Raw genomic sequence first — 10,558 nt, forward strand, 5'->3', positions numbered from 1 at the left:
TATCTATCATCCAACAAACATGCGGTTGGGGCGGGTCGACTTTAGTAAGGCAGAATGACTAGGAACAACATCTTGTATACTTTTTAAGTCATATATTGAAGGATGCAGAGTCTTGCTACATCGGTCTGGAAAAATTAACTTATACATTGATACTCGCCGCTTAGAGGCTTCGTCTATACTTTCTAACACACTCAATCATCGTGCTGACTAACAGCGCCTTGGGACGGGTCCTTTTCAATCCCGAGGCATCGGGGAGGCTAATCAAATGGAGGATCGAGCTATGTGAATTCGACATAGAATATTAATCCGGATGGCAATCAAGGCCCAAGCCTTGGCTGATTTCATCACAGAGGTCCAGAATGTCGAGCCGGAGGCAACTTGGAGGATATATGTGGATGGTTCGTCTACTCAGCAAGGTAGCGGGATCGACATAATGTTAAGCTCACAACAGGAAGACAGTATGCACCTGTCCATATGGCTGGACTATAGAGCCACTAATAACGAAGTTGAGTACGAAGCATTGATAGCCGGCTTACAGCGACCCAGTGTGTTGGAGCCATTAAAGTCCTCATCCACTCGGACTCTTAGTTGACTGCTCAGCAGTTGTCAGGGGCGTTCGAGATAAACAATGCCCGACTCAAGCTCTACGCAGAAGCCTTCGAGAAGCTGAAGGCCAACTTTAAGGAGGTCATCATACAGAAGATCCCCCGATCAGAGAACCAAGCAGCAGATGAGTTAGCAAAATTAGCCAGCTCCTTGACGTCGATCGCTATAGAGCATCCGATTGAGCAAGTCTCATTAGTGGCACATATCGACATAACAGAAGGGATAACCCTTTCGAGTAATTGGAGAACGACACTGATAGAGTTCCTCTGATTGGGAGTCACACTGGTCGATCAGGAGGAAGCCCGTCTACTGAAAAAGAGAGTCGGACGGTTTACCATCGTCGGAGATCAGTTGTATAAAAGAGCCTTCTCCCGGCCCCTGCTCAAATGCGTCGGGCCGGAAGATGCCGTGTACATTTTGAAGAAGGTGCATCAAGGCTCTTGTGGAGGCCACCCGGGTGGTCGCTCACTGGCCCGGAAGATATTTTTGGCTAGATGTTTTTTGCCCACTCTTCAAGAGGACTCCGCTCGGACAATAGGCACTTGTCTGTCCTGCCAAAGATATCAAAATATTCCGCACTGTCCGACCGAGGAGATAAAGAAGTCCACAGTGTCTTGCCCGCTCGACCAATGGGGCATGGACATCGTTGGGCCATTCCCCATGGTGACAGGTCAGCGGAAATTCTTGATCGTCGCGGTGGACTACTTCTCGAAGTGGATGGAAGCCGAGCCGCTCGTGAGAATAACTGAGCATGTGATCATTAAATTCGTTTGGCAGAACATCATATGTTGGTTCGACATCCCTCGCCAGCTTGTATAAGATAATGGGAGACAATTCGCCGGTTAGAAGCTTAGAGAGTGGTGTGAGGGCTATGGCATCCAGCAGGCCTTCACCTCTGTGGCTTACCCCCAGAGAAACAGGTAAGCGGAAGTCACCAATAGAGAAATCCTCAAAGGGCTACGGGCTCGGCTCGACCACACGGTAGGCTGCTGGGTTGACGAGCTCCCTAGTGTATCGTGGGACCTTTGTACGACCCCAAAGGAGGGGACCAGCGTAACTCCTTTCCACTTAGTATATGGCGGTGAAGCAGTCGTCCCTAGAGAGGTTTGAGTAGAATCCGATCGGGTGTGGTTCTACGATGAAGGAAACACCGGACGAAGATTTATGGAGCTCGACTTGGTGGATGAGACACGGGCTAAAGAAGTCATTCGGCTAATGACGTACCGACAGCGGATGAAGCAGAACTACAACCGCAGGGTGATCTCGAGGTCTTTCTAGGTCCGTGATCTCATGTGGAAGAAAGTAAAGTTAGTCAGCGACGTCGCCAAGCTCGAAGCCCCATGGCTGAGACCTTTTAAGGTCGTGCAGAGGCTCCGCTCAGGCGCCTACTACCTGGAGGATGAGAGCGGAAAGCAACTCGAGTGGGTGTGGAGAGCGAATCATCTCCAGCCCTACAGGGTCGGATGAGAGGTGCGCAAGTGAATACAGATGTACTTGTATGTTGTTTCCTGGATGCAGGACAAATGTGAATAAAAGTGAAGTACGCCACTTTTGAGCTGAGTCAACGGTTGAGTGACGACCTTAAACCCTAATCGTCACCAACGGTCGAGTGACGACCTTAAACCCTAGTCGTCACCAACGGTCGGGTGGCGACTTTAAACCCTAGTCTTCACCAACGGTCGAGCGGTAACGTTAAACCCTAGTCTTCACCAACGATCGAATGACAACCTTAAATCCCTGTTGTCATCAGTGGTCAAGCGACGACTTTAAACCCTTGTCTCGATAAGTGATCAAGCGCTGATCTTATAACTCAAAAATGATGAACGACCGACCGTGAATATGCACTACTCAAAAGCTCCAAGTCTTCAAAATACGATGGTCGATCGGGATTATTCTGCTAGGACTTCTCGTCACCAATCGGAAGGTCACAAAGCCACAATAAGCAACTCGCAATCTCACTCAGGGTTTTACGCGACAATATGTGAACAACTAAAATGCGAGTCAAATCGAAAGATGCCGAATGGCGGCAAGGGAACGAATGAATAAGAAAAGATCGTCGAACAGGTGATCATTCATTAAAACTTGCATGAGGATTACAAACAAGGGTGAATACAAAATCACTCTAGATAATCAAGCACATCGTCAGACAGTGACTCGATGAGTTTGTCCTGACTAATGACGTTGTTGGTTAGAGCAGCCGACGAATAGCCTCCCTCTCTGAGCTGGTCGATCGTCCCGTCGATGGCCAAGTTGAAGAGGCGGAGCGCCCGGTCGGAAATCCAATCATTGAACGCATCTATGCGGAGGTAGTTTTTCTTCACAGCCTCAAACCGGCCAGCCTCGGCATCTTGATAAGTTTTTAGAGCCACCCGAGATGCCTCCAGCTTATCCTTCGCGGTAGCCAACTCATCATTTGTTGTTAAAAGTTAGCTTCGAAGGGCAGCTTCTACAGCTAACCGGCTCTCCCATTCGGCAATCAGAAAATCCTTAGCTTCTTTGAGTTTTTAGGCGAGAGCCCGGGCCTCTTTATTCTTGATCTCCAGGTCGTCGATAGCTTGGAGTTTCCTGGTGTTAGCCGAATGGATTTTTGCTTCAAAGGTGTTTGCTTGTTTATTAAGCCGAGTTATTTGGGTGGCCTGCTCGGTGTTTTTTTCTTTCTCCACCTCCAGTAACTCGGCACTCTTAACCAGATCGACTCTTAGTTGAGCCATCTCAGTGTTCATCTGCTCCAGCCACTCCTGAGAAGCAGATAATGGGCCGCTTGACGCCTTCAGTTGCTTAACCTCTTGCTCTAAAAAAGCGAGCCTTTGGCACTTTACTAGGCTCTCTACCTAATACTGCAAGTAACCAGGAAAATATAAGCGCTGATCAGAGATAAATTAAGAAAATGGAACACTTACCCCAGTGGGCATCTGGGTGTTGTTGTCCGCGAATGCCCCCGGAGGCATGACCGTTGCACGGGCTCGGGCGTCAGCCCATATCTGTGCGAGCGGCCTCTAAATAATTATCTGGTGCTCGAGGGTTCGGGATTTAGCGCTTTTCAACTCTCGCCATTCCTCATTCGAAAGATAGAGAACCACCGTTATGTGGCGCTAATCGCTCGGGGCTGACTGGGTCGAGGTCGCTCTGTCGGACATTGGACGGAGGCCAGATATTTGAACCTTCGATGGCGGCGGCATGAAGGCAATTGGTGGTGCACAAATGGTTCCCTGTGATAGACCGAACAGGGATGCAGTGTCCGATCGAAAGATGTAGGGGGAATGGTCGCTGGAGCTAGAGCTAGTGTCGAGGTTCCAACCCGTTCGACGGAAGGGCGTGGGCTAGTTCGTGTGGGGGTCTGCACCACCGAGGAGGCCGAATTTGATGCCCGCTCCACCAGAATCACCGGTGGCCATTCGAAGGGAGTTCGATGCACCAACCGCTTCATCGCTGGGCGTCCGATTAGCTATCCCTTCACTCACCAAGGCTGGAGCCCCTTCGCTCTCGCCATACAGGTCTTCCTGTGAGCCGATCGGCTTCAGACCGCGGCTCTCCAACTTAGCTGTGGCTGCCGCGTTGATCTCGGCATCCGCAAGCTTGGCCTTTCTAGCCAAACACGCACGCAGCATGATGTCAGCCGCAAAAGAAGAAGAGAAATCTGTTAGAATCAAAGGAAGAAGTGAAGAAGCTGCATACCTAGGCTGGACGGAAGCCTTGTGAGGATCGAACTCAAGCCGAAAAAGTAGAGGACACCCTCTAACAACAACTTGTGGATGTCATATTTCTGACTGGCTAACATTGAAGCTGCATTGAGATAGTCCGATCGACTCTTGTACTTTTTTAGTGGAGGCTGACTCGCCACTTCGAGCTTCCAATTAGTCGGGAAGTTTGGCCGCGCGAGAAAACACACAAAAAAGTACTCCCTCCAATGCTTGTTGGAGGTCGGCATTTTATAAAAAAAAAAACTAAGCCCACTCGGGCTTGGAAAAGAAAACTCTCCAACTCAGACAATTTGGGATAATAAAAATAAAGAAAAAGCCGGGAAGTGAGAGGAATGTCGTGCAAGTGGAACAGAACCACCACCATGCATAACAGCCGAAAGGAGTTCAACACTAGTTGATGAAGTGAGATGCAAAAATATTTACATACGACAGGAAAGAAGGGGTGAATTAGAAATCGTAGATCGACAGTAAACTGATCCCTAAAGAAACAAAGACAGCAGGGCGACGGAGCATTTGATCGATTGGAAGGAGAAGGAAGAAGAACTTGGTAATCGGAAGGAAACTCAAAAGCGGGTGTCAGGCTCTTAGCATCGCCGGCGTCAAACCTGGACTCAGTATAGGTGTACCAAGGCCCAAGGGCGGCGATGGGAGGCTGTGAAGAACTCGTCATCGCAAAAAGCAAAGAAGGTGGCGAAAAGATGCGATTAAAGGGAAGGAAAGCTTACTGGAATGTCGCCGGAGAAACAGAAGAGAAAGGAAATCATCGAGAAATGCACAGGCTTATCACCAAGGAGCTCAAGGATGGAGATATGTAAAAGGAGAAAGCGACGCGCACGGGTTTATAAACCCCAGGGCAGGTCGATTGGGGTCGACCGATCTAGGGTCGTGAAAACCTAAGTAGAAATCTGGCCGTTAAATTCAAAGCGCCAAAAGTCACATCACCAACGGATATCCGTCTATCACGTCAAGCGTGCGGCAGAAGCAGGAGGGACACGTGGCGCTTGACCATGGGATGACATTTAATGAAGGCAATTAAGAGGCATGGAGGCGCGCTCAATCATGATGAGCAGGGATTTGCACGATCTCTCAGAAATATGGGTGGCGTAAACCTAGATCGCGCCCACCCAAGGAAGCGCAAGAGAAGAGACCAAGGATGGATCTTGCTCATGCTGATCAACGTATGGAAGTAGGCGTATCGCTGAACGACAGTCTTCAACAGGTCGATCGACAGGGAAAGCTGCTAACACATTCGCTCAATTACGAGAGAGCGGTCACATAGCCAACCGTCGGGTTACGTCGGTCCGCTCAGAAGCTAAGGAGTGCCATAAGCTGATTGGGTGAAAAGCGTCTTTCACAATTTGTCCAGTCAGTCGAACTTACAACCTCCTTCGACTAGACTTGAGGGGGAGACATGTGATGTGGCGATAAGGAGAGGCCCACCCGGCAGAGGGCAGTAGCCACGATGGAGGTCAGAGTCAAGGTGGTCAACGTTCATGTATCATATGTCCAAACAGAGGATAATTGCATGGGCCGGTTGAGTGATCAGGCCCTCGACCGGGAGGCGAAGGTTCTGGTCCGACTCCACCTTTGACTCGGGGAGGTATTAGACGACCAACTCTCAATGGAGTGTTGTTGGACGCTAGGAGGAGGAGGAGATGATATGCAGAATCTTGGCCGACCAGCTACCCCGCTCGGCCAGGCAACAGGACTCGGTGCAGGCTCAGAGAAATTCCAGCCGAGCGAATGCGACACTTAGCGGAGTTTTGGCCGAGCAGACGCGACACAGGCGTAGTGGGACTTCGGCCGAACGGCTAACCTGCTCGACCCAACAATAAACCCACTGTATTATCTCTCGACATCCTTTTGGGAGTTAGTGCCATTGACCAGGCATGGTTGATACTGTCACATCAGAGATATGCTCGACTTGTTAAGGTATTTGTCAGGTACACTTTACTAACAAGTCTTTTCAGGAGAAACTTCGAGAAGCGTGCTCGTCTAGGAAAGCGTGCATGCGCTATATGAGCCCTATATAAAGGGGGTCCAAGTATCGATGGAGGTACGCGATATACACTGCTTGCGCTACAGTCTTCATTCTTATTGCTCCGCCTTCTACATCATCGTCAGTGACTGACTTGAACATCGGACGATTAATACTAAGGATCCCTTCCTATCCTCATCGGTGACTGTCTCGCCGATGACTGACTCGAGACTTTGGGAGTTAGCATTGCATAATTAATGGGGAGTAATACTTTTTTGAGAGGATGTTGAAGTTCTCTTTTTAGTTGGTATAAATTATCCAATTTATGCCCGTTAATTTTGAAGCTAATGGGTTGATGATTTATCAAATCCATTATTCCTAGATCATTTGCCCGCTACCCCGTGGACGCAATGAAAAAGTTCATTTGATTAATGTTTTGATGGCTATCTCCCATTAAATTTGTTAGATTCTTATAAAACTGCCACGTGCTCTCTCCCAATAATTCCAGTTGACTGTAAAAAGTTAACTCTTAGTAAAATATTGATTAAATTAAAATAATAGATAAATCCAATTCAGTTAATTTGAAATTATATATATATATATATATATATATAATTATTTTATTAAAAATCTCCCCCCTTTACTAACTAACTTTGGTAAAAATTTACATTAATATTATTTTTTCTATTCACACTAAAAATAATTCTAAGATTTATTAGTAATTCCACAAGTGAAACAATCAGTGATCTAGAGTTCGAGACTCAGTTGCGGCATACATTAATTTTCTCTAATTGTTTTATATATAAAAATATAGTTATCTTTAGTCTCATATCTTAAAATTGATAATACTATGATTAAAAAAACTTCTATAAATATTTTAGACCGACAATGTTAAAAAATATACTTTTCTTATTTTTTTTTTACCAAGATAAGTATAATATTAAATTAAATTAATTTTTTTCATAGAAAAGCCCTAAGGGTAACACTCGAAAATCTAAACAATTTAAATTTTTAAAGACCTAAATAATTCAAATTTTCAAAAGTCAGGTACTTTTATCTTAATGACTCTACTTTAATACTTTAATGTTAAAATACTTTAATTAATATAATTTCATTATAAAGGGTCAATGTATTATATATTACACACGCGACGCGTGTACACGATCACTAGTATATTTTAAAAATCTTGATTGTTTCCCATTATTTGTTGTAATTTAAAATTTGATTAAATTAAATATATATTAGTTTACTGAAGAGAGCCTGGGTGCTTGGTGTATTTTGATGTACTGATAAATTATTGTCATATAATATCAAAGTCTCGAGTTTAAATCGTGAAAATAATCTTCAAATAATAAATTATTATTTTTCCTTGGACTCTTTATTGACAGGAGATTCCTGAATTAGTATTTAAAAGAAAATTTCTAATTTGATTATTAAAAAAAATAATTAATTTAATTTTAATTAATTCAATTCCATTGATTCAATTTTTAACAAAATACTAAACTGAATTGTTAATCTCTGCCGACCTGACGCTCGGAATACTTTAAATAAAAAAAACTCCTAAGCCGTAACCTTCACAACGGCACCGGTTCACTGCACCATTCCTGCACACTCTCCTATACGCACTCAGATTCAGCAAACCGCTTTAGTATCAAGTGGCCGTCCCTGCCCACAGAAACCAAACGCATGCTCTGTCCGCCAAAGCAGCGTGGTGAGTGGTGCCCAATAAAATGGAGACCATGCGCGCGGGAAAGAGAGACAAGCGAGCTAAAGCCAATCAAAATTCCACGCCTTATCGGCAGCTATAAAATAAAGCCTCTCCCGTCTCGCTCGTAGGGTTCTCTGCACGTAGTTTGTCCCCAAAACCAAGGCGCGAGGTAGGGGTGTCAAAAATGAACCCGACCCGACGATTCAATCCGAGTCGATCCGAAAAAAATCAGGTTCGGGTTGGACATTTTCAGGTTCGGGTCGGGTTCGGGTTGGAGGGTTGGAGAGTAAAAAATTTTCGGGTCGGGTCGGGTTGGATTCGGGTTGACCCGGGTTGACTTAAATATAGGGTTTTGTGGGTTTTTTTGGGGTTAAATCAAATTTTATTTTAAAAATTTAAATGTTTTTATGTATATTTGTATGATAATGATGAAGTATTGAGATAAAAGTGAAGAATTATAGGGAAAATAGTCCCAAAAAATACGTTTTGAATCGGATTTTCGGGTTATATGGGTCGGGTTCGGGTTGATCGGGTTGGTCGGGTTCGGGTTTAGGTGTTTTGGGTTGAACTCGGGTTCGGGTCGGGTTCGGGTTAGGTTAAAAAAAAAAAAAAAACTCAATCCGACCCAACCCGATTCGACCCATCTGAATTGACACCCCTAGCGCGAGGACATTCGCCAGGTTCCATTAATTCTCTTTCTCGTTTCCAGGTTTTTTTTTTTATGTGTCTTCTCCCCTATAAATATCACCTTGATCTTCTCTCTGTTATTCAACTCAGGTCGGTACCGTTCTTCTCGAGTAGGAATTAGGAAAGGAAACTTAACCATGGAAATTCCAGTGATCAACCTCGCAGAAATGGAGATCGGTGAGCAGAGGAGCCAGGCCATGTCCCTGTTTCACCGAGTCTGCAGGAACTGGGGCTTCTTTTGGGTAATTAATTAATTAATTAATTAAGAAGAAGAAGATCTTCTATGCGGACACATTCAGAGAGAGTGTGTGTTTTTGTGCAGGTTGAGAACCATGGAGTGGACGTGGCTTTGATGGAGAAGGTGAAGCAACTGGTCTATTCCCATTACGACGAGCACCTCAAGGAAAGCTTCTACAGCTCAGAGTTGGCACGAGGACTCGGACCCCAAACGAACGCCGGCGACGTCGACTGGGAGACCACCTACTTCGTGCAGCATCAGCCCGTATCGAACGCCGGAAAATTCATCCATCATGGGCTCGAATTCAAGTTACGATTTTTAAATTCGTGTATTGTCGTCGTCGTTGTCGATTAATGTTATATGTGGTTGTGATTTGCAGGGAAGTGATGGATGAGTACAGTAGACACTTGATCAAGCTGGCGGAGAAGCTGGCGGAGTTGGCCGGCGAGAACCTGGGATTGGAGAAGGAGTACCTGAAGCGTACTTTCGCCCCTGCGTTCGTGGGGACGAAGGTGGCCGTGTACCCTCAGTGCCCGGCGCCGGAGAGAGTGATGGGCCTCCGCGGCCACAGCGACGCCGGCGGCATCATCATGCTGCTGCAGGACGACGCCGTTCCGGGACTAGAGTTCTTCAAGGACGGGGAGTGGGTGCCGGTGCCGCCGACGAAGGGGAGTCGGATCTTCGTCAACTTCGGCGACCAAATGGAGGTGGTGAGCAACGGGGCGTACCGGAGCGTGTGGCATCGGGTCCGGGCCGACGCGCGGGGCAGCCGGCTGTCGGTGGCCACGTTCTACAATCCCGACGGAGGTGCCGTCATCGGGCCGTCGCCGGAGCTGGTGTACCCAGGCGGGTACCGATTCAAGGAGTACCTGGATTACTATTTGGGGACTAAGTTTGGGGACAAAGGCGCCCGGTTCAAGGCCGTTAAGGAACGGTTCGAGTGAGAGTATTAATTGCAGCCTAATCATATGATTAGTGGTGGTTTAGTTTGTTAATTTGGTGTTTAATAATAATAATAATGATCTGGCTTGCTTGTTAATTAAGATGGGAATCATATTTATAAAATGCTCCAATTAAATGATAAAAAAATTAAATTTGTCAAGTGTTTCTAAATTCTAATCACGAATTGACAAACCGGTTCGACCTTATAGTCTGATCGAGCTGGTCTAGCCGGTCCAGTGCGATCCGGCCCGATCTTGTCGGAAAACCGTTATAAAATGGGATGTAACGCCGACAAAATAACGGGCATCCACAGTGACGTCATTAGTTGAATCGGGGAACGAACCGACCCTCCCGGTTCTTTCTGCCGAGCGAGTGGAACGACTCCCGTCGCCATGGGCGACATGAGATCGAGGTCCTTCCACGACGCGATGACGCAGATGGAAGCGTACGGCTTCCCGTCAGCATCGGCTGCGCCGCCTCCTCCGGGCCTGCACGACTTCAGGAGCATCGGCTGCGCCGCCTCCTCTGATAGGCTTGTTTAGAAATTTCATTAAATCGAAACTACTGCTCTTATGTTTGAATTTAGTTGTATACTATTGTCTGCAAAGTGATCTGTAGAATATTCCTTGCAAAAGAGTAGCTTTGCTTTTATTCTCTTCCATTACAAAACTTCATTTTCTTTTGCTCTTCCTGCCTGA

The 10,558-nt window shown here is 46.3% G+C and overlaps 1 protein-coding gene across 1 annotated transcript; it reads left to right on the forward strand.

Moving 5' to 3' along the window:
• The first annotated feature begins 8,753 nt into the window (after window positions 1–8,753).
• LOC121983045 (1-aminocyclopropane-1-carboxylate oxidase 1-like) lies at window positions 8,754–9,957 on the forward strand. The gene is made up of 3 exons (XM_042536033.1): window positions 8,754–8,922; window positions 9,003–9,226; window positions 9,298–9,957. The coding sequence occupies exons 1-3, from the start codon at window positions 8,818–8,820 to the stop codon at window positions 9,860–9,862; spliced, it is 894 nt and encodes a 297-aa protein (XP_042391967.1). The 5' UTR covers window positions 8,754–8,817; the 3' UTR covers window positions 9,863–9,957.
• The last annotated feature ends 601 nt before the right edge of the window (window positions 9,958–10,558 follow it).

The sequence above is a fragment of the Zingiber officinale genome, chromosome 5A, assembly GCF_018446385.1.
Source record: "Zingiber officinale cultivar Zhangliang chromosome 5A, Zo_v1.1, whole genome shotgun sequence".
Classification (NCBI taxonomy): domain Eukaryota; kingdom Viridiplantae; phylum Streptophyta; class Magnoliopsida; order Zingiberales; family Zingiberaceae; genus Zingiber; species Zingiber officinale.

Bases quoted from the DNA above. Each gene is read 5' to 3' on its own strand.
- LOC121983045 (XM_042536033.1), top strand. From the start codon at position 8,818: ATGGAAATTCCAGTGATCAACCTCGCAGAAATGGAGATCGGTGAGCAG. The intron at 8,923-9,002 runs GTAATTAATTAA...GTTTTTGTGCAG, and splicing joins GGAACTGGGGCTTCTTTTGG to GTTGAGAACCATGGAGTGGA. The intron at 9,227-9,297 runs GTTACGATTTTT...TGTGATTTGCAG, and splicing joins CATCATGGGCTCGAATTCAA to GGAAGTGATGGATGAGTACA.